Below are 27,921 nucleotides of genomic sequence, written 5' to 3'. Positions count from 1 at the left end.
ATTTCTTCATGCTCCCTTCTTAATGTGTTGATATGGGAGGTAGAAGAGCTTCCTCTTACCCTTGGTCTCCTCCTATCCCTAAAAGAAGATCCCTTTGGTGGCATTCTTTGATTGTTGGGCTGGAATTTTTGATTTGTTAAAGTATAAAGATGCTCCTTGTGGATTGAATGTTGCCCTTGAAACCCTAGGAATTTGGGGCTTTTTGATTTTGTGGGGTAAAAGAGTGATTGGGATATGCTTTGGAGTCATAAGGAGGTGGGTTTTTATAATACAAGTGGAAGGAAGGGTGATGTGTCACAAATTGTGTGGTGGGGCGTAATAAAATTAAGAAAAATCGGGTTGAATTACCGCAGGAAGACGGGCGGATTCGAGCACAAGACGCTCGGATTCCAGTTTTTCGGGACGAGCGGATTTGAGGGAAGACGTCCGGATTCTGTCACAGTTAACTTTCCAAAAATATGACGCCACCAAGACGGGCATCTCGAGCCCAAGACGCTCGGATTTTCTGAAAGGAGACGGGCGTCTTTTCCCAAAGACGGGCGAAATCTGAGACAGTAACCTCTCTTGAAATACACTGGCAAAAAGACGGGCGTCTTTTTGCAAAGACGGGCGGATTCCTGAGGACGAGCGTCTTCTCTGCTGAGACGCTCGGATTCTTCGTCAGTCCCAAAAAATTCAAATTCACAGCCTAAGAGGACGGACGGATTCTGCCAAAGTTGCCCGGATTGCAGCAGGACGGGCGGATTCTAGGGAAGACGCTCGGGTTCCTTGCTGCAAATTTTCCTTTGATTTCCTTTTCTTTCATAAATGCTTCCCCACACTTGAAGATTGATTCCTTCCTTCATTCAAAATTCGTTAGTGGCCCTCCCTCACTTACTCTCATGGAAAGCGTTTATGTTCATAATTAAAGGAATGCAATAAAATTATGAATACAAGTTAGAGGGTTAGTATATTTAAAAGTGGTGATTTAGGGAGGACTCCACAAAACTCTCCCTTTTGATGGTTCTTTCAAGGATGAGGAGGCCCGAGGTAGGTGACCTCGACCTCTCCAATAAATGCTCCCTCATAGTATGGCTTCAATCTTTGACCATTGACCTTGAACTTGCTTCCGTCTTCCGCCTTGATTTCAAAATCTCCATATTTTCCAACTTCGGTGATCACGTAGGGACCCATCCATCTAGAGTTCAACTTTCCCGGAAAAAGTCGGTAGCGGGAATTGAATAGAAGGACTTTATCCCCTTTGTGCAAGGCCTTTTGCTTAATCCTCTTATCATGGAGCAAACATGTCCTTTCTTTGTAAATCTTGGCATTCTCATAGGATTGTAGTCGGAATTCCTCCAACTCTTGAATTTGAATCATCCTCTTTTGACCACTCAATTTGAGATCAAGATTAAGTGCTCGGATTGCCCAAAAAGCTTTGTACTCCAATTCGATTGGCAAGTGACATGCTTTTCCATAGACAAGCTTGTAAGGGGAGGCTCCTATGGGAGTCTTATAGGCCGTCCTATAAGCCCAAAGAGCATCATCAAGCTTTGTGCTCCAATCTTTTCGGGTCTTGTTCACAACTTTCTCAAGGATTTTCTTGATCTCTCTATTCGAAACTTCAACTTGACCACTTGTTTGAGGATGATATCCTAAGCCGGTTCTATGTTGGACACCATACTTGGTCAAGAGAGATGCGAGTTTCTTTTCATGAAAATGCGTTCCTCCATCACTTATGATTGCTCTAGGAACTCCAAATCTTGGGAAGATTATTTTCTTGAAGAGTTTGGTGACCGTTTTTGCATCATCATTTGGAGTGGCAATTGCCTCCACCCACTTTGAGACGTAGTCTACGGCCACAAGGATGTACTTATTTCCATTGGATGTCACAAACGGACCTTGGTAGTCGATCCCCCAAACACCGAAGATCTCCACCTCTATAATGCCCCTTTGTGGCATTTCGTTCCTCCACGAGATATTCCCCGTTCTTTGACAAGCATCACAATGAATGATGAATTCTCTTGTGTCTTGAAACATTGTAGGCCAATGGAAGCCCGATTGAAGAATTTTTGCAATGGTCCTCCTTGCTCCATGGTGCCCACCGTAGGGTGATGAGTGACACCCTTCCAAGATTCCTTGGACTTCCCATTGAGGGATGCATCTCCGGTAGAGCCCATCACTACACTCTTTGTAGAGGTTTGGGTCATCCCAAAAGTACCTCTTTACTTCGAATAAGAACCTCTTTCTTTGGTTGTAGTTTAAATTTGGAGGGAGTACTCTTCCAACAATATAGTTGGCATAATCGGCAAACCATGGGGTGATGTGCCTTTCAAGTTGTGTTTGAATGGCCATCAAAATATCGTCGGGAAATGAGTCATTGATCGGTGTTTCTCCATGTTCATCATGGAACCGGATCTTTGACAAGTGATCCGCCACTACATTTTCGGCTCCTTTCTTGTCTCTTATTTCTAAGTCAAATTCTTGAAGAAGCAAAATCCATCTCAACAACCTTGGTTTTGCCTCCTTCTTTATCAAGAGATGTCGGAGAGCACGATGATCCGAAAAGACAATCACCTTGGATCCAAGTAAGTAGGAACGGAATTTGTCCAAAGCATAGAAGATGGAAAGAAGCTCTTTCTCGGTGGTATCATAGTTCACTTGGGAGGGATCAAGAGTTTTGCTTATATCTTGCTTATATAATAGATGGCATGAAGAGCTCTTCCTACCGGTTGGCCAAGAACTGCTCCAACGGCGTAGTTACTAGCATCACGCATAATCTCGAACGGTAGTTCCCAATTTGGAGGTTGAATAATCGGTGCCGAGAGATTAGTGCTTCCTTGATTCTGTTAAAGGCTTCAACACACTCATCAGTGAAATGGAATTGGGCATCTTTAAGCAAGAGTTGAGTAAGGGGTTTTGCTATTTTGGAAAAAGCTTTTATGAAACGGCGATAAAAACTCGCGTGACCGAGAAAACTTCTCACCCCTCTAACATTCACGGGAGGTGGGAGTTTCTCTATCACCTCAACTTTAGCTTTATCGACCTCGATGCCCTTTTCCGAGATTAAAAGACCCAAAACAATTCCTTCATTGACCATGAAGTGACACTTTTCCCAATTTAAAACAAGACTAACATCTTCACATTTTTGCAATACAAGAGAAAGATTATGCAAACATGAGTCAAAGTCCTTTCCATAAACGCTAAAATCATCCATAAAAACTTCCATTATGGTCTCTAAGTAGTCGGAGAAGACACTCATCATGCATCTTTGGAAAGTGGCGGGGGCATTACATAAACCAAAAGGCATCCTCCTATATGCAAAAGTACCATAAGGGCATGTGAAGGTGGTCTTATGTTGGTCATCTGGTGTATAGGGATTTGGAAGAATCCCGAATACCCGTCAAGGTAGCAAAATAATTTGTTGGAGGCTAACCTCTCAAGCATTTGGTCAATGAATGGTAGAGAGAAATGATCCTTTCTTGTTGCGGAATTCAATTTTCGGTAGTCAATGCACATACGCCAACCGGTGATCTTCCTTGTGGGTATTAGCTCATTCTTTTCGTTTGTCACCACCGTGGTACCTCTTTTCTTAGGTACCACTTGAACGGGGCTAACCCACAAAGAATCCGATATGGGATATATGATTCCCGCATCAAGTAATTTCATAACCTCTCCTTTGACAACTTCTTGCATGTGGGGGTTCAATCTTCTTTGTGGTTGAATGGTAGGTCTATGGTCCTCCTCTAGATGAATTCTATGCATGCAAAAGTTGGGACTTATTCCCTTAAGGTCATCTAGACTATAACCTATAGCCTTCTCATGTTGTTTCAACACATCAAGCAATTTTCCCAATTGGTTCTCATCAAGTCTATCATTAACAATCACGGGTTTGGTTTTTGATTCATCAAGGTAAGCATATTTCAAATTTGGGGGAAGGGGTTCTAAAGTAGGAGTTTTTACCTCACTTTCCTCCTTTGGAGTTTCATTGAGAATTTGCTCCATCTCCATTAGACATTCCATTCTCATTGCATATTCAACTTGCTCTTCATTCTCATCAATCTCATCATACTCGAATTCCATGACGGATTCCTCTTGCTCTTGAGCTTGTAAGATGTCTTCTAGTATGGATTGCTCATCTTCTATAGGTTGATATGCTTCCACAAGGATGTTATGCACTAATCGGATTGTGCATGAGTAAGTTCTTTGTTAGCTAGAGCGGCCTCAAAAAGATCTACCTCCAATTCCCAATACATATTTTTAGCCTCACTTGCTTCCAAGGCTTCCAATGCTTGCATGGGATCTTTGAAGAAAGGTATACTTAAGCGGTCCTCTACAAAACAATCTATAAGGTCCATCTTGCAATATATCAAACAACTCGAAAATAATTAGAACAAATCTTGAGGAGTTTTACTTCCCCAAGGCAAAGAAAGACACAACTAATAACAATGCAAGAAAATCTAAATCAAGTTAACACCGTCCCCGGCAACGGCACCATTTTGATATGGACAAGAGTTGGTTGTCACACATCCAATCAAACACAATTTATAACTTCACCAACAACTCTACAATTAGTAAAGAGGTAAGTAAAGGTCGGATCCCAAGGGACGGGAATTGAGATGAGATTTTTATTGCAACTAGTGGTGTTTAAGGGGTGTCACAATTGGGGTTTGAAGTAGAAGGTCATTAAACTAAATAGCAATGAAAGTAAACAAGCAAGATGAATAAAAAGGGATGTAAACAATTGATGAAAGGCACTAGGGTGTCATGGGGTCATAGGGGATTCATGGGAATTGATCATACAAACATATTCTCAAGTTATAAGCAAGCAATTATTGTTGTGATGGATCGAGTTGGTTTATATCTTACAATCCTAGGAAAGTTTGGGTCCCGGAGCCGAATCGATTAGATTGTACAACACCTACAAGTCGACTTAATCTTCCCTACTCAACAATATGCATGGTCTAATGAGACTCGAGTTGGTTTATGTCTTACAAGTCTCATTGAAAAGATAGGTGATGGGTAAAAAATGCAAGGATTCATAGGCTCACATTTCATCAAACATAACATGTGCATAAGTTGAGATCACAACAAGCAAGCAAATAAACTATGAAAGCATATTAATTTAAGCATGAATCATTCCCCATGTTGGTTTCCCCTAATTACTCATTAACCTTATCTAAGGAAACTACTCACTCATTATCATGTTGAACATGCTAGCAAGGTTGTCAATCATACCAACAAAGTGAAACATGATGAATAAATGAAAGTGATTAACAATAATTAAGAAGGGATTAAGAGAATTATACCTACTAATGATTCCAATAATAAAGCAAAGAATAAAAGAAGTACTTGATGCTTGATTGGAAGGTTGTCAATCTCCCAATAATAACCCAAATAATCTTCAATTACCCAAAATAAAGGATGAACAAGAGAGAGATTAAGGAAATAAAACTTGTATTAAAACTTGATTAAATTGTTGATTACAAGATTAAAGAGAGATTTGATTGATATTAACTACACTAAAGATTGATAAGAAGAACATGCTCTTCTAATTAGACTAATGGGGTGTTTATAGTGGGGATTAGGTGCATGAATTAGGGTTACCTAAGGGCTTAAATGACGATTAAGTCCCTTGTTGAGGAATCGCCGGTGTCTTTAGGGAGACTCCGGTCTCTAGGGAGACTTCGGTCTCTAGAAAAAGATGTGCATCCTTCCTTGAAGCTTATAGAAGACGAAATGGGAATGTCTGGGAATCCGGGCGTCTTTAGCACGGGACGGGCGGATTTGGCGGCTTCTGCATGGGCGTCCAGCTGGTGAAGACCCTCGTCTTCTGGGGATTCTGCCCGGGCGTCCTGCTAAGGAAGACGCTCGTCTTGTGAGCCTTGCACGGGCGTCTTCAGGGCAATCCGCACGGATTGTCAGGCAGTTTCGTTTCTTCTTCTTTTCTTCCCTTTTCTTCATAAAATCCTTGAGGATTTCCTCGGGTATGCAAGGATATTTTCTCATCATTGCCCATCTACTATAGTATGTACAAAGGCCTTCTAATCTTGTCTCTCCTTGATGCTTGGTCATTGAATTCAATCAATTTAGTCTCATTTTTGCCATGAAAATGCAAGGTTTGCACTTCTTTCCTACCAAGGGATCAAAACCTCAAAGAATATGCAAAACAAAGAACTAAAGACAATAAATGACCCAAATATGCACTAAAAAGCATAGGAACAAGGCTAATTCGGGGACTAAATATGCTCTAATTGTGGTCACATCAATATCCACAACCTATTGTTTTGGACAAGAGCCCTTTACGGATGTCATCTTCGATCCTTGTCCCTAGTACGGTTAAATCTTTGAAGGTCTTGATGTTTTTATACCTCAAATGATTTGCATAGATGGGCTTTAGGTTGTCCACGAATTTCTCTACGAGGGTGGCTTCATCCGGACGTTCAACAAGTTGAGTACTAGTCTTCCTCCACCGACTTAGGAAGTCGGTGAAACCTTCTTTGTCATTTTGGGTAAGAACCTCTAAAGTGCGCATGTTGACTTGAATTTCAGCATTATCCGCATATTGTTTAGCAAACTCGATTGCGGCGTCATCCAAGGTAGCGATTTTCTTGTGCTCTAGCGAATAGAACCATTGCTTTGGGATGGTGTCAAGAGATGAAGGAAAGATCCTTAAGAACATCTCGGGTTTAATGCCTTTGATAGACATGTAATCCTTGAAGGCACGGATATGGTTCAAAGGGTTTTCATTCCCCTTGAATTTAAGGATATCCGTCATGTTGAAGTTGGTTGGCAACTTGGAACTCACAGCCTCATATTTGCGATTGTTCTCCCTATAAATGTCATCCCCTTTGAGATACATCAATTGTTCCTCCAAGTATTGGAGTCGTTTCTCAGCTGCAGTCATACCTATGGGAGGGTTTTCGTCCCCGAAGTTGTTCACAAATTCGTCAGACACTTCACTTTCTCGAGGAGGCATCCTTGTTTCCACGGCATATATTCGGCCCTCAATGGTGTCAAGGCGATCATACACTTGGTCTTGAGTAACTTGGAGACGAGCTAGCGCGGCTAGGATTTGATCATTACCATTCTGGAGTTGGTTGAAGTTCACGTCGCTTGTTTCAGGCATCTTGGAAACTGAATAAGAGATGGACGATGAATCAAAACACGATCGACCATTCTAGCACACTTACTCGAAAAGAAATGTTTTGACTCGTGAAGTGGGAGTGTGCCACTTGTGTCAAGTAAGTTTTGAGGAAATGGAAAAGTTTGAAAAATGTCGGTCCTAGTCAAATTTAGTGTAGTTGTAGGAGTGGACTCGAAGTGAGGTTTTGAAATGGGTTTTGAGGCCCGAATTTTGACTTGACAATTGGACAGAGTTTCGACTGATTTTGCGCTAATATTAGGCCCAAGTTTCGAAAATTTTACATTTTGAAGAAGGATTTTGATTTTACAAAAAAAAAAAAAATCGTCATAGTTTGTTTTAGAAATGGTGATCACGTATGGTACAAACATTATACAAGCATTATAACGGGATGCAGAGTACATTTAAAAGGGTTTTGGTTTAAAGGGTGGGTTGCCATACCGAACAATCAAACCCGAAGTCTGTGGAGAGGTTCGTACCAAACAAGAGTAAGGCCGATTCCTAGTCCATTCCTCAAGTAGTGAAAGTTCTTGATACAAACAAGAGTAAGTACCATGGTATGTATGACGTCAATCGCTATCCATCCTTAGGTCCAAATAAGAATTAGGACCGTTTAGACGGGACGATTGGTCGAATTGGTTGGGTTAGGCCTAGGAAGGCCGAATGAAACGATCTAGGAAGACCGAGTTATGAAAACCGACAATTGTCTTGTACAAACTATTCCCTAACCTTGTTCAAGTTTCACCCTTTTGGCTGCACGTAAGTGTATTACTCCCCAGCGGAGTCGCCAAACTGTGGATGCGGGCCCATGGGGGCGCTTGGGAAACAAGCGTTTGCATTTGTGGAGTCGCCACCAATTTATTGTGGAAAATTGGAAACCGTTCGAATACCTCGTGCCATATAAAGACACAAAGTAGTGACATGAACACCAAGAACTCGTTACCCTTAGCATTCTATGTCTAGAATGACTCTCGTGGATGCCAATGAACACGGATGTTCACAGAGATCTGGAGTAAGGAGTGAGGGTACGTATTAGGAAGCTCTTTTGATCGAACACCTAATCCCGCCCGCCTCGATAGCGGCCTCTACTAATGATTAGGGAAGTTATCTATACTCGATATGTTGTCGATTATATGCATGCAATGCAACATCCAACGTTTTAATCCTAACATGTGAGAATTAGACTAAGTCGGTTACCAATTAATTTAATCATACAATTAGGTCGAAGTAGGGAATTTAAGTTAATTACATGTGAAAAAACATACAAGCAATACGATAAAAGGAATACAATAATAAATACGATAATGAAGATTACAATAGTTACATTGGATTAAATGATTTATGTCGAAAATACCTCCAAAACGGATAATTTGAGAATGAATAAATGAATAAATTAACGAACAGGAATTAGGGTGATAATACGATTAATAGTTAATTAAATACGTAAACTAATAAACTAGGTCAAAGCAACACGGGAGTTCAAGGACAGAAATCAACCAGAACAAAGCAGCAGAGAGCCGCGTCCCTTGGGAAGAGGCGCGGCGATTCTTGCGTCTGTTCCTTTTTTCGATTCGCCTGTGAAGCCGGAATTGCAAGTCGTTAATATTCGTTGGTGAATTTAATGATCAATTATATTATTTGACTCGGTATTATCAGATTATTTACATGTGATTAAGGGTCATAAACACAATAAACATGGATGAAACAGAATAGGACGAATATATACAAGATTAATAAGGTTAATTAATTACAAGCTAAACAAATTAATTAGGTTAAATTAAGTTAAACAAGTTATTAAAGACGAATTAAGGATGGCGACGATGAATAACAGATGAAAATATATCAAAGATGGACTCCAGAGATTCAATATGGGTAAATCGAATCTCTAAAACCCGAACTTGATTTGATGACGAAAACCCGCAAATATGAATTACTTGAGATTTAAGTCGGGAATTAAAAGATGAATTAATCAACAATGAATTATAAATGATATGTCAGATTATTATGCTTAAATTATTATGTCAAAGATTCAAAGAACAAACGAACTAAAAGAGATGAATTGACAAAAGACGAAGGAAGAACAAAGGAAGCAGGAACTGCGGCAGCCTCACGAAGAGGTGCAGCAGGTGCTGCGTCGCTTCGAAGAGGCGCAGCAGTTGCTGCGTCCTTTCTCGACGGTCATCTTCTGGTAATTCGTAAAAAAGGATTTAAAGCATGGTTTTATAAATCGATTTTAAGAATGCTTTCGACATGAACCTTACATTATGATTACAAAAATAAAGAACAATAAATAAAATAGGGATTATATACCCTCAGACTTACATGTTTGACGAAACGAGATGAACTAAGTCAACGTTTAGTGATGCTCGACTCGAATGTAGACGAAAATGCCCTCGTAAGAGGAAATTAAACAGATTGATTAAGGTTGATTATGGTGGAGTTGGTCAAATTGGTCGGTCATGCAAAACGAGGCTGGTACTCAGAAAGATCCGAGCTTACGTGGTCGAATGTTCAAGCACGTAGACGCCAAAAAGTAAGAATGTGGCCTAGAATGCAAAGGGAGAAGAGAAGGGCGGACACTCGCGTGAGAAATATGTGAGACCGAAGGTCTCTATTTATACTAATCACGTGGAGGAAATTAGGGTTTTCGGAGAAACATTGGAAGTGAATCTCGAAAAGATATGAAAAGATACGAAAAATACGCAAAAAAGGACTTGGGAAGAGGCGCAGCAGGCACTGCGTCTCTTGGAAGAGGCGCAGCACTTGCTGCGTCCTTTCCCAAGTGGTTTCCTCCTGCGGAAGAAAGATTTCCGTGTTTTGATTATGGAATGACGGATTAATCTTGTTTTCCTTAATAGTTTGTGTGAATATGACGGGAAATTATTTGCCAAAGATTAAAAGATTGTAAAATATGGAATAGAAATATCCGGAACATTCCAGAACATTCTGACTTGGTTTTAGAAAATGAAGACGGTGTAGATAAACTTACGAACTGTCACAAATCGTTCCGCGTACCAAACATGCGGCCAATCATCACCGGGTGGCTTGCGGAGTTGCGGGAGGTGCAGAAATGAGGTATCTACAGAAACTAAGTTAGCAATGACAATAAAGTCATGATATAGACTAATGTATAGAGTTTAGGGGTACACCATAAAATATAAAAAAAGGAGGGGTACAACGTAGAAAACCGAAAACCATGAGGGTACACGGTAGAATATCCCTTATTATATATATCCTTATTTGTCATTTAATTTAATAAATAAACAAAAGTTATTGCTTATGTAATGTTAGTAATTATAATCAAACCCTTCGAAGAAAATATATCTCTTATATTATGTAAATCGAAGAAATTAAAGATCGGTGGCATCGATAGTTTAATTTGCTTATATTATAAAAATTTGAGTCAAAATTGATGGGTGCATGTACGAGGAGTCGAGGATAATGTTAAACACTAGTATCTACTCCGTAATTATCACGAAGGATAATAATGTAATATTATGTGAGAGCAGTTAATGTATTATACAACTGGTTGTATATACAACTTATTCAATGTAATTGAGCTTTGTTATAAAGTTATCGAGTTTAACTAACAAAATTATAGAGTTATGATACCAAAGTTATTGAGCTTAACAGAATAATTATTAAGCTCAATAACTTCGTAAAATAGCTCAATAATTTGTAAAATAGCTCAACAACTTTGAGGCGGTTATACAGTGCTACTATACAACTGGTTGTAGGATAATATTTGTGATGTGAGAGTATTAAGAAAAAAGAAAATTTATATTTTATGGTTTAATTTATACGGAGTATATTAATTTCTATATATAAGCATTAAGACTAAAAAACACTCTTTTATTAGTTGTTTATTTTTTCCTTTTTGTGTAAATCAGGTCATTCACCGTCAACAATAATAATAATTTCTTTATCTTGGATGCTCTTTAAAGAAATAACCACAACATTTACTTTAGCTATCAAATACCATGTTTATCAAACGGTAAAAAGTAGATTTATAATAGCGGATAATGTTAAGGGCTTGCTTGGAATGTGAGTAATTATTAAGGGAGTAATAGAGGCTAAAATAAGAAAAAATGGAAGGAGATTGGTGGTTTGTGGTGGTTGTAGAGGGTGAAAAGAGGTGGTGAGGGAGGAATTATTACCGTAATACATTAATTGATGGGGGAGGTGGGTAATTATTACCCTCTTAATGGATAGACTATTACACATCTTTCTCCATTTCTATCCCTTCCTCCATTTTCTAGTTCATTTAAGATCTATTACTCCCTTAATAATTACTCTTATTCCAACCGAGCCCTAATACGATTCATTGGAGGATGAAAACTATATGGAGAAGTAAAATATTAGGATTACTTAAGGAATTATATATTTAAAAACTAAGTGTAAGATTGACGACATTAACGTGAATGAGTATTAGTTTTTTAGTTTTTTTTTCAACTGTATTTTTTATTTTGGTATTTGTTGATTTTTTTTCATCATTTTACCTTTGAAGAAATAACACTCTTTTATTTATCGACTTTGATCTTTATGTTAACATGTCAATGCCCGTATTTTTAGTACACGATCTATCATGAATTATTCATGAGGTAATCTTACTATGTGATTTGATATTTTATAAAGACTCAATTACTAGAAACATTAAAAACATCACGCTAAAAACAAAATATCCCGTGAAATTTACGGGCCACAAAACTAGTAAACAATAAAAGAGATGAAAGGGATCTCTCTTATGGGGTGTTTGGTTCACACAAGAAAGGTATGAGGTATGAGTTTGGAATGAGCCAAACTCATACCAAATGTTTGTTTGGCAAATTTGGGGGTTTCATACCCATACCTCAAACCCATGAGGTATGGGTTTCTCATACCCAAGGAGGGGGAAGGGTATGAGATTGATACCCATGGGTATCAAACTAAAATGAACAAAAATATGAAAAAACAAATTATAGCATATTATAAATTCAATTTTTTATATACTTATTTGATTAAATAATCATTTTCATGATTTTATAATATTGAAAATTATTATTTACGATATTTTAATTTACGCATTTTAACCTTAATTGAGGTTCAAACCCATACCACTTAAAAATGAAACAAACACAAGGTATGGAGAATCAAGTTCCAAACCCATACCAACTGGGTATGATTCCTGATTCCAAACCCATACCCGTGCACGAAACAAACACCCCCTTAAAATCTTTACAAACAAAAGTAAGTCTATTAAAAGAGTCGTAAATAACTTGGGAAGTTGAAATTCTTAAAAAGACACCGCAAAAGGCTTTTGGTTACCGAAATACAGTACATTGGAAGATGAAGCGTGGGTTTATCATGGAGTAAATGAAATTAAAGTAGTAAATGTATATGTTGGGAATTGCAAAAGTTGATTTGGGAATGAAGACCAACAGGCTTTAATTTCATTTACTCACAATTCAAAAAATACAGATAAATAATCCTTCTAATAACTCACAAAAGAAACTCCATAGTACTCCGCACATACTATTGTTCTCATAAAAAACAAAGGAGTTTGTGAAGCAACTCATAATCTTAATTAGCTCAAGGAATTTGTGAAGCAACTCATAGTAATGGTATGAAAATATGAAATCAACCGCAAAACTCTTTGGTAAATCGTTTTGTTTTTCTAACCTTGCATGCGAGTTTCAGACCTTAATCACGCTTTAGTGTTTGACAAAAATATGTGTGAAATGATTTTGCAATGAAACGTACCCCTTGGCATAAAACGTACCCTATAATCTTTCCTATATTATTTACGTACATCAATTTATTTGTATTTTTACAGAAATTGGCATACGGGTTTCAGAAAATGAGCTATGGGAAATATGGTGATGGAGGCTCACCAATTAATTGGTCCGTTGAAGGTGGAGAAATTTCAAAGATTACAAAAATTATGATTAAACATGGATGTATTATCGATGGCATTGGGTTTCAAATCGATGATAGTGTCATATGGTTTAGTGGACCTGGAGGAATTATTTCTGAGGTACACTACTATCTCCTCATTTCTCAAATCTTTTTTAATTAATACAGTATTTTTGGTACAATAATTTCTATTAATTTTGCTCATTTATCCACCACTCTTATTAATTAACTAGTTTGTGCCCATGCGTTGCACGGGTTTCAAATTTGACTCTCTTTTAATTGTTGTTGACCTTTTTAATCAATTTAAACAGACATTGTGTACCTTGAATTAAAACTCGTCAAGATACTCGTGTAAATGTCGCCGAAAATTGAGTAGGTATCCGAAATATCAGGCCAATTCTTCCAAGGAGGAAAGAAATAATAGGTACAAAACTAATTAATAAAATTAATTCTTAGATACACAATAAATTAACAAAACTAAAAAAAAAAAAACAATGCTAATATATATCAAGTCTTTTGATGGCGTATATTTGGTCTTTCACCAAGACGGCAAAATGTCACCCAACATTGATGAAAATGTAACCATTTTAAGGTAAATAATTTTTAAAGCTATAATAGTTTGTCATTAAAATGGTAACATTTTGTAGTTAAAAAATGGCGACATTTGGCGTCTTTCACCAAGACCAAAATATACGCCATCAATGAGAATTTGTGAATATTAAATTATAAGAAAAAGCTAAACTGCATCTCGCATGCATAACATTATGCATAAGACTACAAAGTCTACATCTACATTGTTAAGCACATACAAGCTACTCCCTCCATTCAACTCCACTTTACATGTATTCCATTTCCGTCCATTCAACTCCACTTTACAGGTTTCCTTATTTGGCTAAAAAAATGACAATTATATCCTTATTGAAAATCTTTATTTACAAAAAATGCCACCCAAACCCCACACTAACCCACCATAAAACCCCACCTTTATGTTTTTTTAATATTTTTAACCTCTTCTTTCTCTTTCCCCATGTACTTTTAATACTTTTTTTAATCCGCTCCTTAATATCCGTGTAAAAACCAAAGTTGCAAAGTGGAGTTGAATGGAGGGAGTATATTCCTTTGTGATTATAAAACTTGTATATATATAAAAAAAAAAGGATAATAGAGTCCTAGTGTCCTACTAATAGAATACAATTGTGTAGATTGTAATTGCTACGACGTTAAACGTATTATCACTACAATTGTGTCTTACCCATTGCTTTTTTAAAGTTATGTTATGAATCTTTATGGAAAACGCCCTACTTAAGATGTGTTGTCTTATATTCTCAAGTGAAATGATACTATTTGTCTTAAGGAAAACTAACCATATAACGGAAAGTCGGACATCAGAAAATTTAGAATCCCTATAAATATTAGCTGCACTATACCATTTTTGTAACCGGTTAGCTACTCTTCATTGTATAAGACTGTAGGTCCCTCTCTTAGTTTTTCAATTAGTATTACTAAACAAAATTATTTGTTGAATTATTTAAAAAAAAACATAGGAAAGTCAACCATAAATCAAACTTGTAAAAAATAACTCTAAATAAACTTAAATTTGACATAGAGACTCCAACTTTTTTTATCCTCCTAATTAAATATAAAATTATTATTATATATAAAATTATCCCCAAAAATTGTATATTTATTTTTATAAAGGTAATACCATCACTTTAATAATGCGGTAAAATATGTAAATAATGTTAATATTGTCAAATTTACATTGAAGATGTTTTTAACTATTAATCAAGACGAAAGTGCTATGACATCTTAATCAAAACTCCTCTGCTAAGTATTACGGAGTACTTCTTTCCTTCAAATCCAAACAATCTATTTTTTTGTTAGACCGATTTTGAAATTATATGGCATGTGGATTTTGATCACGATAAAAGTCACATTGATATCATGCATACACGCAAAATTGTATAAAAATAAAAGTAGAAACAACTTAAAAGGTGAACACAATTGATCTTTAAGAATAATCTAATAATCTTATGCCTGGTAATTGTTGCCGAGGCACTTGAGAACTCTCCTTGTTTATACATACGGTGCATAATAACAATGTTTTGTAATAATATCATTTAAAAAACCTCGCTTACCAACATAAACGAAACAAAAGATATGCAAAATAGGAAATAGGTGGAAAATGATTTGACAACAAACGGGCGTGGAGTGAGGTCGAGGTGGAGGAATACAGGCTGACTAATTGAGAGTTATCGTCGTTATTCACGTTGTGGCAGCTCATTTCCATCATGGAATTGGATTTTCATGAAAATTCAGTTGATCAGATGAGTTAGGTAGACCGTCAACACTCTTGGCAGGTTACGGACTTATTATCACATTGCTTCTTTCCATCCCCGTTTAGCAATTAACATTCAGCTACACCCGACCACTACGTAAAAATAAAAAGGTATATTAAATGTTGCACATACAATTAAAAACAAATACATAATAGTATGTGTTAATTGGGTAACATAACAAAAGTAAACAATTAAACACACAATAGAAAGAAAAACCAGCAAAACTCACAAAAACATAGAAGCAAACTAAAGTTGGAAGAAGAATTGGAACAAACGTAGAACACAATACGATGGTTTATATATACACGCAATTAATTAGTTGTATCTAATAAGGATTCTAATTAACACCAAATAACAATTTATTGCTTGCTAATAATGTAGAATTTTATCATCTGTAAAAATCTGCACTGTATTTTTTTAGTTTCTCTTTTATTTATTTATATTTAGATTTATTTATATTAAAGTGTTTATTTATATTTATATTTATTTATATTAAAGTGTTTCATAAAACTTGGAGTCTCTAAAATTGCCTGAAAAAAGCATCTTTTATATATATATACTAGATTTAATGCCCGTGTGATTAACGGGCCTTTTATAGTATTCTACTGTGTAAAATGTTGTAACTGAAAATGTTAACGTTTATCCTAAAGTGTAATATGAGCGATTATATATACTCCCTCCATTCCACTTTTAGTCATACTTTCCTTTTTTATAAGAATTTAAGAAATAGAGTGAAATTAATACTCTATCCTTTAAATTAAAAGGAATGGAGACAATATCATTAGGATGAAGATGATGGTAGCTAAATTATCTAGGAGTAATATTGAGGGTTTACAATTTTTCCTTACAAAATTTAGTAAGGAGACAATAATTGTGGGTTTTTGGAGGAAATAGGATAATAAAAATGGAATAGAAGGAACTCAGGGGCTGTTTGGTTCAGACAGTTGGAATGGAATGGAATGGATTCTAATACCAATGAGGTATGGAGTTAGAACCCCATACTTTTTATGGGGTGTTTGGTTGACTCTCTTGGTATTAGAATACCTGACGTACATATACCTTAATCAAAGCAAATAAAAACGAAAATTGAAGGCAAGTTAAGCATACCTGACAATGAAGTTTCAAGGAATATCAATGGAGAAGTACCATTTTTTTTCTATAGCTCTAGGGTTTGGATGGGGTGGAATGGATTTAGAATCTTGAGATGAGACTTGGGTATGAGATTCCAAGGGGTTGGAATGGATTTAGAACTCCTTGGGTATCAAACTCCATTCCAAAAGGGGCCAACCAAACACTTGAATGGATGGAATCCATTCCAATCCATTCCAAATGCCCCCAACCAAACACCCCCTCATAAGGTTAGAAGTGTCATCCCGCCAATCAAACTTATAAAACAATCATACTACTAACCAAACTCAAGTTAATAGTTTAACTTTTTTAACTGTTTTGGGCATATATATTCATTCCTAATACGTAACTAATATGGTATTCTATACAAACTCAATAGCTTATGCTATTGGTTTGTAACTATTTTCTATCTTCTAGTTCCATTTGAAACATTTCGCATCATTATTATCCTATCTAATAACATATGGATTTATTAAGATGCGGTTTTATTAACTATTTGAAAGTATTTCAATATTGTTGAATTGGAGTGTCTTTTAAAAGTCTTCTGGTAAATCATCACACATTCTAATATTAAAGTCCAAAAAGTTTATAATCTTCAGTTGGTCTAGATTTTTATACCGGAGGCTATATATGGTTTGAGTAGTACATAAGAGTTTCTTATGCATAATTATCATCTTAAAATAAAACTTCTTATATGATACTCCGTATTATCTTCTACTCGAGTACGCCTTTCTCTTCTCGGAAACTTACATCGGCTTGCAAATTAATACAATGTATTACCTGCGGCTTAAAAGATTCTTTATACTATTATTCTTTTGTGAGGAATATTTTAATAAAACGTAAAGAATATGTTGAATCGCAAAGAGTATTTTACATATATATGTTTATATTCTCATTTGAAACTTCAAAGAGAAGGCTAGTCATAATTTATTGAAAACTTGATTAATTATAATAATTTTTGTTTTCAATGCTAATAAAAACACTATAATGTACAATTTGATATGATTTGTAAGTCAAAAGTTCATGTGAATGTCGAGTACAACTAAATTATAGAGTCTTTATAGTTGTGTAACTCATAGTATGTAATAGTATTACGCCATAATACCCAACAGTACAGATTCAACAATTTTAGACAACAACAAACTTTTATTTAAAGATTAATGACAACACTTTTCACCACTTCAATATAACCACCAAAAAATGAAGACGTTTTTCACCTTTTTCCCTAGCTAATGGTATAAAACAAAATAAAATAATCCAAAACTATGTATAATAGTATAATTGCATATACTAACGATGAAGATCTTTAATTTTAAGCATATTTCAGTATGTAGGAGTAAATTATATCTCGAGAAATTTGTGGTATCATTCATGCAATCAATAGATTAAAGGTCTCAGATTTGATTGGTACCATTAATTGTTTAGCAATTCTGTAACATACCTGCAAAATAATTTAGAGAATAAGAAATACTCCCTCCGATTCAGGTTAAAGGTAACACTTTTGGTGGTCTTTGAATCGATACTTTGACCGTATTTTCTTCATATACACGTAGTACTTTTTTGTAAAAAAAATAAAATTTTATTGAATATTTTTTCATAGCAAATATATTAGTATATCAAATTACTTTGTAGTACAAAGTAATTTGATAATTGTATGTAATAGTTTATGCTAACAACTCTAAAAGCGAGGTTTGTCTTACAACATGATCAAATCGTCCTTGCTTACCAACACACATGCAGGTTAACCAATTCAATAATACCTGTTAAAAAGTCGGTCGATGAGAAAATAAAACAAAAAACCATAATTAGTTGAAATAGCGTTGAAATAATTTTCTGCTAAAAAGATTTAAAAGAAACACTAATTAATACAATCTCGTATATGAGTAATAACTGACTTTATGATAAGTATTAAAATGTATTGAATTAAATAAATATGTGAACCGTAAATTTTAAAAATACCTCTTGAGTCATACGGAGTAGTTGATACACACTTCCAAAGCTATCATCACCGAATCAAACTATCATTAAACCTGCATATAATTTGCGACGATTAAATTCAAATAGTGATAAATCAAATTGGAGACACATTCAAACACATCAAGATATAACGGACACAAATTCGTAACAACTATGACTACATATAAAATAATAGCACATTCATTTAATTTATAGTTTTAAAAGAAGTTGTGAGATAATATTAAAAATAGTATTGGCAAGCAATCTTGGACGGGGCATATATACACAAATTTGAGTCTTAAAGTTTGATTGTACTTATGTTGGTAGTAGAATTTATCTCTTCCTTCAATACATATATAATATTCTATTATATCTAATTACCAAACTTTTTATATTATTATTGGCCGAAAGTCTTTCGCGAATGTTGGAGTTTCTATAATCGCTCGAAAAAAGCTTCATTTATTAATATAGATAGATAGATAGATAGACTGGAGTTAATGCCCGTGCGATGCACGGGTCTATTTGTAATATCCTATAATATATGATCGAATAATCCCATGACCACCAATAAACCTAAAGAGCGTAGGAAAGTTAGTTACTTTTGTTATAAGCCTATGGCGAGTATTGGCATCACTAAAATAACTAATTACTCAATTCGGTTGATTTTATGCACTTCCCCAATAATTATTAAGATTTATTATTGTTACATTTAAAATTATTCTCTTTAAATCAACCTCATTTCACAAGTCCAATCCTGATTTTTAAGTGGTTGAATTGAATAACATAAGTTAACCTAATTAAATTTGGAGTTCTAATATTTAGGACAATAAAAACGTTACAGTTTCAAATGTAGAGCGCTAAAAAAAGTTGCCCCACTCAAAGATTATTATTTCCCTTCATTTAAACCTACTGTATACGAAAACTTATGTGAGCCTATGCAGGGGCCGAGAGCGGGCGAAATCCATACTGAAAGTAAGCTTCCCATACTTTGTCAATGTCGAAGAGCATATCGCCACATTCATTTACATTTCGTCCTTCTAAACCATGCAATATTCCGGCTACTCGCCACGTGCTCATTGCGTTCCTTGCCTCCTTGGTAGGCAGTTCTGTTCATACACACTACCAAAAGATGTTTTAGTAAAAAATTAAGTTCAATTAGATAAAATAATAACTTAGCCTTCAACATTACTACTGCATTACCGTTAATAACGTCGACATTATAAGAAAAAAAATACTAATGTTATTATTATTGATGTTGTAATTATTTAACTCCTGTCTTCGTGATGGTTAAATAGCTACCCTTTATTAATTTCCTGGGGGCATTGAAGTTAATGGGAAGACATTCATTTATTATAGTAGGATAGGATTTATATACATTTGGTAGTTTAGCTTACGTAAAGATAATAGAACTTTATTTCTCTAATTTATAAGATTATAGTGCAGTAGAATCCTTTCTGACAATAAATTTCTAACAAAATATTAATTTATATTTGTATTTGTATTTCTTAAAGGTTTTCTGTATTCTTGCTATAACAAAATAAGCAATTATATGCTCGATAAATCTTATACCCAACTCAATACGGTCAATAGTCATCAATATGATTAAAAACGATGATTCTAAATATATTAGAGAATACTTTTCATGGGATGGGATCATATACTATATTACATTCTGTAGACATATAGCTATTTTCCGATCTCGATACTCAATACTTAAATAGAATACAAATTGGTACATAATAGGAACCAAAAATTTGTTACCCCGCAAAAGTTATGCGTGAAATTTCAATTTCAATGGATTGGATCTTCCGGTAAATTGAGACTAAAATAATCAATAACCCATTTATAAGCAATATCAATAACTACTAAAGTACTAATTTTTTCTCTAAAACCAAAAACGAAATTTTATTAATTCAGTTAATATAGGTACTTCCTCCGTCAGTACTTTATAATTCTTGTGCTCGCACAATCCCGACAATATCAGAGATGTAATATACCATTGAGGCCAAATTGACAAATTGGTAAAAAAAGTAAGGGGTTATGGACAAATTGGTAAAAAAGGTTTGTCTTTGGACAAATTGGTAAAAAAAATATGATGGGTTAGACAAATACACCAAAAATTAAGTAGTCATCCAAATAATTAGTGTGTAATCACTTACTTACCCAATTTCGGGTTTGTTTGTTGATCAGGTATGTTTCGGGCAGCGGTGTTTGTTGGACGGGTCTGTTTCAGAGTAAGCGGGTAGGTTATTTCGGGTCGGGACTTTTAAGGGTAGCAGTGTTTGTTGGTCGGGTCTGTTTCGGGTTAAGCGGGTAGGGTTATTTCGGTCCAGGTCATTTTCAGGCTAATAATTAAGAGAGAAAAAAGTGCATTTTAGATTATTACCTATTTATAGTTTAGTTTTAATGATTAATTAATTTTTTATTGCAAAGTAAATTATTTAATTGTGATTTCATATGGTCAGTTAGAGTTATGTTTATCGAGTCATTTTCGAGTTGGGTGTTTTCAGATCGGGTTATTTCGGGTCGGGTCAGTTATGTGTCAACAAAGCTCGGGTCATGGTCGGGTCGGGTCAATTCCGATTCTGAGTCATATTCGGGCTCCCAAAAATGCAATATCTTTCATGAACTATTAAAAACTAACCTAAATTGAATGCGATTCAACACTAACCTCTTGCTCCCCCGAAACTTACCCGGCCAACAAACAGACCCGAAATTGGTAACTAACTAATTACACACTAATTATTTGGATGATTACTTATTTTGTGGTGTATTTGTCCAATTCATCATTTTTTTTTACCAATTTGTCCAAAGATACACTTTTTTTACCAATTTGTCCATAACCCCTTACTTTTTTTACCAATCTGTCAATTTGGCCATACCATTGATGATCACACCTTCATAGTTAGTTATGGACACCTTCATCCTATATTCCTACCAACATAACAAAAGAAATGCATTAGTAAGGGCATCTTAGTCAACGTCGTCAAACTTAATTAAAATTAACATACAGTTAAGAAGAATTGATATTTAGCATTGGTAAAAAAATACTACAATTATTATAAACTAACTGAAAAGAAGCAGATTTAACAATTCACATGGAATTAAAACAAAGAAAACAAAACACATTCAAAATAAAATATTTGGATAAACGAATAAATCGATATTCAAGATGAAGAGCTGAAATATAGTATATACTACGTATAGGGTTGTAGACTTGTAGTTGTATTGAAATTGGTGTTCACGTAAACTTAAGCCATACAAATTATCTTCTTGTGTTTTTAGCTTATGAAACTCTAGATAACATGTTAGATTTAGATTAGAATTCTTCTCAATTATAACGGCCTAACCAAATTCTTATAACTAATATTATCTTTATTTATTTTATATAGTTTAGGGTAGTTTATAAAATTTGGACTCTCTATAATCGCTCGAAAAAAGCTTCCTTTAATAATATAGATAGATATTGATTATTATTACTATTCCGTTGTCAATTATTTACGCTCTCCTCTTCTCATTCATTTGTACATTTACCTTTAATTAATACAGTATTTTTTGTACAATAATTTCTATTATTTTTGCTCATTTATCCACCACTCTTATTAATTAATTATTATTACTATTCCGTTGTCAATTATTTACGCTCTCCTCTTCTCATTCATTTGTACATTTACCTTTAATTTAAAATAAAAAAGTATATAAAAGGGGTAAATAAATAAATGAGACGAGATTAGCCAAGTCTTAAGAATTTATATGTAATGGTTGATTGATGCACTCTTTGTACTTAAACCCTTTTTGATATATATGACACTATTCACATTCCACCAAAGAAAAATGAGACGAAGTTAGTAGGTTCTAATTATACCGTTAGTGTATACTTAGACAGTTGTTTGTTTTTAACCTAATTAATCACGCATGCATGCTGATAAATAGAATTAGGAGTAGTAAGTTAGTTCTTTGTTTGTTTTTGCTGTTGATTAAGTGAGAATTCTTCTAAATTGTTTCCAATTTTGACCTTTGTTAATTAATTCATCATTTAAGAAATTGTTTTAATTTTTCGTGTTATTCTTCTTCTAAATCTCCACCTTTTATCTGTTCAACTTTTTTTTATAAAATGAACACGCCGGCGGACAATTTTGATGGATATGTGTACTTTTGATAATACAAATACAATGATCAATTTATGCAGATTACTCTAGGCAGTAATGAGTATATCACACAGATAAGTGGTACGGAAGGGAAGTATAAATATGATTGTTCAAGCAAACGACACGTAACATCTCTTAAGATACATACTAATGTATGTCCTCATGGTTACGGCCCTTTCGGAACAGCAGAGCACGTCTCCGACAACTCGTCTTTCATAACTCCATTCGTTGAAGGCAATGCTATTGTCGGATTCTGTGGACATTTTGGAAATTTTCTTAATTCAATAGCGATATCATTGAAGCCGGTAAGCTTTCATTCTTATTCATATTCATATTCTGTATATGGTTTGTTGATTTAATTTGTACGAGTATTTGTATTTGTTATGTTTGGTTTGGAAAATACTTGTGTTTCCGGCCTTCCGGGAAGACGTTCTCCTTGCACTTAAAAGAAGAGTACCAAATGTCGTCCTCCTTTGTGTGTAAGGACTAAGGAGGACACAAGCATTTCTTGTTTGGTTTAATTTATATATTTTGCTGATTGCTTGTGACGAGGAGTTTAAAGAATGTTTGATAATTTGATCTTGTCATAAATCTCATACACGATATCATTGAAGTGACATTATTTTGCATTATTGTCATACTCTTTTTTGGTGGTCAATATTTTTTGTAGGTGATAACTGATAACACATTATGAAGATCAGATGATAATGAGTGCATTTCTCCAAATAAAGAATGTTCAAGGCTTGTGGATAGTGTTGGATCATCGCGAAGTTGTTTATAGTAACTGTTGGACAATACTATAGTTTTTGAGAGCATTCTTGTATTAGTTTAATAAACTTTCTTTCAAAGTCTTTTTCTTACTGTTTTAAGTTCAATTTTAGGGATTTTCTACCTACTAGTCGTTGCGCCGCGCCCTACCGGGCGCGGTGCCCCAATTTGTCTAATTGTGTATGTTTTGGTAAAAAACTGTCAAAACACGATATTCTATCTCGTTAGGGGTTAAAGTGACCTACTCTTTTCAGCCTCGTATCGGGGGGTTAAATTACATGTGACTTGTGACGGAATAATGATGTAAATAATGTAAAGGGCAAAATAAAGGAATAATGACACAAGAGATTTTGGTGACGCGAAAAACCCGATGTGGGAAACAACCGCGGGGGGAGTCGGCATCCCGCCAATATTCCACTATTTGATAATTAGAGTACAAGTATAATGATCGCGTTCACATTCGACGACGAATATGTAGTTCTAAGCATCAACGGAACGGATGGTGTGGTAATTGGACGGTGTCGGCTATTTCATAAGTTTATAGCATGGTACGTGAGTTATTGGGGAATTTAGGTAATAACGATGTTGGGGATGTATATGTGGTTATGGTATGATTGTGGATGTATGTACATGGCATACATGGTGTTCTAAGTATATTTGTACGTAGTTATGGTGGGTAGAATTTGGTTAGTAATGATTGCTTAATCATTACCCATGGTGTTAATCATTGTATGTGAGTTTGGTTGTGCGCCGTTGTCTTTTTGTATATGAATATGGATCCCTTATCTTCCTTGCTCCCTTGTATTTATAGTGAATAAACCCTAGCCTTGTCCTACTCCTTGTATGGCAAGTAATCGTGGTCCTACCATGCTTCTTTCCATAAACGATGTCTCACGTTCTATTCTCCCTGATCTCCCTGAAATCTCCCTGGTGATCTACAACACGCGGGCCTCCCTTCGCCGTTGGTCTTCTTGGCCCAATTCACCAAATCGGCTCTGATGGACCTAATCTTGTGTTGGCCCGATATGCAGAAATTGACCCAAATAGTTGTATTTGGTCCTCTATCCGTATTTCTCTTCCTTCGGTCCATGGGCCCGACTCCCCTATGTATGACATGGGCCCATTTGCTTAATTAATTACCCACTCGTCTCGTGCCACGTAGCTTAGGCCAAATAGTGAATTTTGGCCCAAACAGTGTAGGCGACCTCGGTAGAAAACATCGCAACAGAAATGGATATGCTTTCATACAGGGCATGGGCATAACCAAATAAATAAATAGTATTGTAATAAAATACTATAAATAAATCTAAAGTCATGGGCAATACGACAGTTCTCTCATTTCACTTCCCATCACTTGAAATGCTCTACATACTTTCGTGTAATAAATTGGAGTCGCTTTTTTTGTGGAGAACCAAGTCAAGTTGTAGAATTGGCGGCTTTGGAATATATGAGATTTAGAGACTGTAATGCCATGAAGTCTTTCTCAACCAGGCCTCTAAAAGCACCCAAATTAAGAACACTGATGGTATTCAATTGCCCCGAAATGGAGTGGTTTTTATTAGGACACTCAAATTGCAATGCAGACTTGGAACTGCAATCTCTGGAGCAAGTCAGTATCGAGAAATGCCCCTACACTGTCATCTACGCCTTTTCATCTTTTGTGCTTCAGGAAAGGAGTCTCCCAAGTAAAACAAGCTCATTTTCTATGCTAATAAAACACAACCTAAAATAAATCACATATCAGATAAACAATTTCACATGCTAGAAAACTACAACATTATGCTTTGAATCTTACAACAACAGTGATGCCTAAGATTAAGGTGTGCACAACCTAAGTCCCTTAAAACGATAAATCATCCAAACATATATTATAGAAACGTTTTGTGAAAACGATAAGGTGAAACACAGCTCGTCAAAGTTACACGATCAAGATGTATGGAATATAAATAATAAAAACATGTATTGCTCATCATCTAGAGGGAAAAAAATTAAATAAGCAAAACAAAGTCGGCCTACCACCTTAAAGGCTCTTGAAGTAACTGTAGAAGTTGTTTCTATTTACAGAACATGAAATAATGTTCAACGGCAAAAAAAGACGTAGTTGGGTAATTTTCGACACGATAAAACCCAAAGCACAAAACTCCATCACTAAAAGCTCTATTTAATTTGCTTTCCGTTCAAATCTATATTTATATGAGAAGATCATAACTCAACATAAGAAATCAAGTGTTTGGCTCAGCTCAATAAAAGATACTTCAAACCATGTCTATTAGTCGTACCTCCCTTCGACTCACTCCCCATGTCCTGCATCTCCCATAACAACTCCAGAGTCCTCCTAATAATTATCATGTTAACCCTCCACTTGCCATCCGTGAAAATCGCAATGTTTCTCGATCCTCTCCCAAATATCTAACATCCCACCACGAAGTCCCCATGCTCCTTAACTCATATCCCTCATAGCCTCTCCCACTCTTTTACCTACTAACTCACTCTCTCACCTGTTCAAACTGATCATCTGAAAACACCTTCAATTTCCATAAAAGAAAAGTCCTTTCCTTCCCTCCTCCCCATTGCCTCTTAACCATCCTCTCCCTGCTCCTTCTCCTTCCCCTTCCTTCCACTCTTTAAAATATATTGCCTCCATTCCTCTAGAATATCTGCAAGTACCCAATATTGAGGAAAATAATAGCAAAAAATGTGTGGTCTCGATGATACTATGACAACATAGAAATTGAGATGGAACAAACATCTATTTAGGCTAAAATCCAATAAATATATTGTACCCCGTCCCACGTAGTTACCCTATGACAGGTACAAAGAATTTCAATCATGACAAAGTTATATGTTGTAAGGAATTTTAAACTATCTTGATAAGTGTATAAAGATCACTCATCCCATCAGGAATTGAACCTAGCGGGAGCGAAAAATCTCAGCAAAGGCGAACGGGTAATAATTTGAGGGAAACTTGAAAATGTGGAAATTTTACGTAAAAACTTGAAAATATTTCTTGGGGAGTCCAGAACTAATATGAGGTCCCAAATTACATGATTGTCATGATCAAATTTCTAGCATAATCAAGGCGCTCACATCGGAGTGGTATTTATTAATGACACTACAAAACTGTGGAAAAGAAATACAACCACGAGTCCCACGAGTCAAGGAACTGGGTACCTACTTCTCACCCATAGGAACATGATGAACAATAAACTGTGACAGCCGAATAGTCATTCAATGTAATTCTAAATAAAAAGGGGAAAAAAGTGAAGGTGCCTTTAAGGTGAGTAACATGTTTAACCTAATAAGGAGACCAATAGGCAATAATACACTTTCACAATTCCCATAAAGTCCATGTGACCTAGCTGATCACCGGACAATATAAGAACGTTTTCAATGTTTTTATTCCTTGCATCTTTACATAACAATTTGCATTAAGGAATTGTGCAAGTGTATTATTGCCTATTGGTCTCCTTATTAGGTTAATATAAGAACCTTTTCAATGTTTTTATTCCTTGCATCTTTACATAACAATTTGCATTAAGGAGTAAAGACATTAAAGGTCAGATCAATGTTTAACCACATACGGTCTTGACCTCTTAAGACATTTGTTTGAAAAAATATATACATTGTATTTTCCATATTGGTATTAGAAAAGTTGAAGCGATTGATGCACATAATAACTTCGACACTTACAAAATTTCTAGGAGCCGCCATTACAGACACCCATGATATAGACGCAGGATATTTTGATTTTTGAGTCAAAATTCTAAATGGAGCCTACCTCAAATCGCCATAAACATCAATTGTGAGACATCACGATGTTCCTTGAAATCAGTTCATTTCGGTCTACTCTGCAGTTTGTGTAGCAGCAAAAACCTATTTCCAATGATAACAAAGCATGGTAATATAAATCAAAGAGATAAACAAATAACAGTATAAAACGTAATGATAATCCAATTATTGTTAAGGTCAATCTTACAAAGCAGGACTTCCTATAGTTTCTAACAACTACCTATGACTCTTAGAAGGTCTTAACTTTCTCATAGGGTCTATATTCATGTAAAGTAGCAGAAAAGAACAAATAATAAAAATGCATGTCAATTATATATATATATATATATATATATATATATATATATATATATATATATATATATATATATATATATATATAGAAGGGTTCTAGTAAGGCCCTCATATCATATGAGTTCCTAAGTCCTTATAAGGGCCTTTGGATGGAAGAGATGGAGGGATGAGATTACATCTCATTGAATGGTCACAATTCTCCCTCCCTAATCTCCCTCCCTAATCCTTGTATAACTCCTTCCTCATACTAATTTCCCTACTCACTTCCTCATTATTCATTCTCTCACACTTCTCTCATCCCCTCATTCTCTCCCATTCTCTCAAAAAAAAAAAACCAAACCAAAATAAACTACAACAAAAAAAACCAAAAAAATACAAAACAAACACAACAACTTCAACATCAGGCAACACCAGCCCCACCGGCAACCACCACCGACAACACCAACATCAGCAGCAACACCCAGCCCCACCGGCCCCACCAGCC

The 27,921-nt window shown here is 35.4% G+C and overlaps 1 protein-coding gene across 1 annotated transcript; it reads left to right on the top strand.

Annotated features, from left to right (window-relative positions):
• The first annotated feature begins 12,364 nt into the window (after positions 1-12,364).
• On the top strand, positions 12,365-24,091 carry LOC141613577 (protein GOS9-like). The gene is made up of 4 exons (XM_074432316.1): positions 12,365-12,723; positions 12,936-13,136; positions 22,628-22,891; positions 23,257-24,091. The coding sequence occupies exons 1-4, from the start codon at positions 12,721-12,723 to the stop codon at positions 23,278-23,280; spliced, it is 492 nt and encodes a 163-aa protein (XP_074288417.1). The 5' UTR covers positions 12,365-12,720; the 3' UTR covers positions 23,281-24,091.
• Positions 24,092-27,921: the final 3,830 nt, after the last annotated feature.

The sequence above is a fragment of the Silene latifolia genome, chromosome 11, assembly GCF_048544455.1.
Source record: "Silene latifolia isolate original U9 population chromosome 11, ASM4854445v1, whole genome shotgun sequence".
NCBI classification, from domain to species: domain Eukaryota; kingdom Viridiplantae; phylum Streptophyta; class Magnoliopsida; order Caryophyllales; family Caryophyllaceae; genus Silene; species Silene latifolia.
The sequence above is the reverse complement of the archived record's forward strand: the minus strand, read 5'-3'. Positions and strand labels throughout refer to the sequence as shown.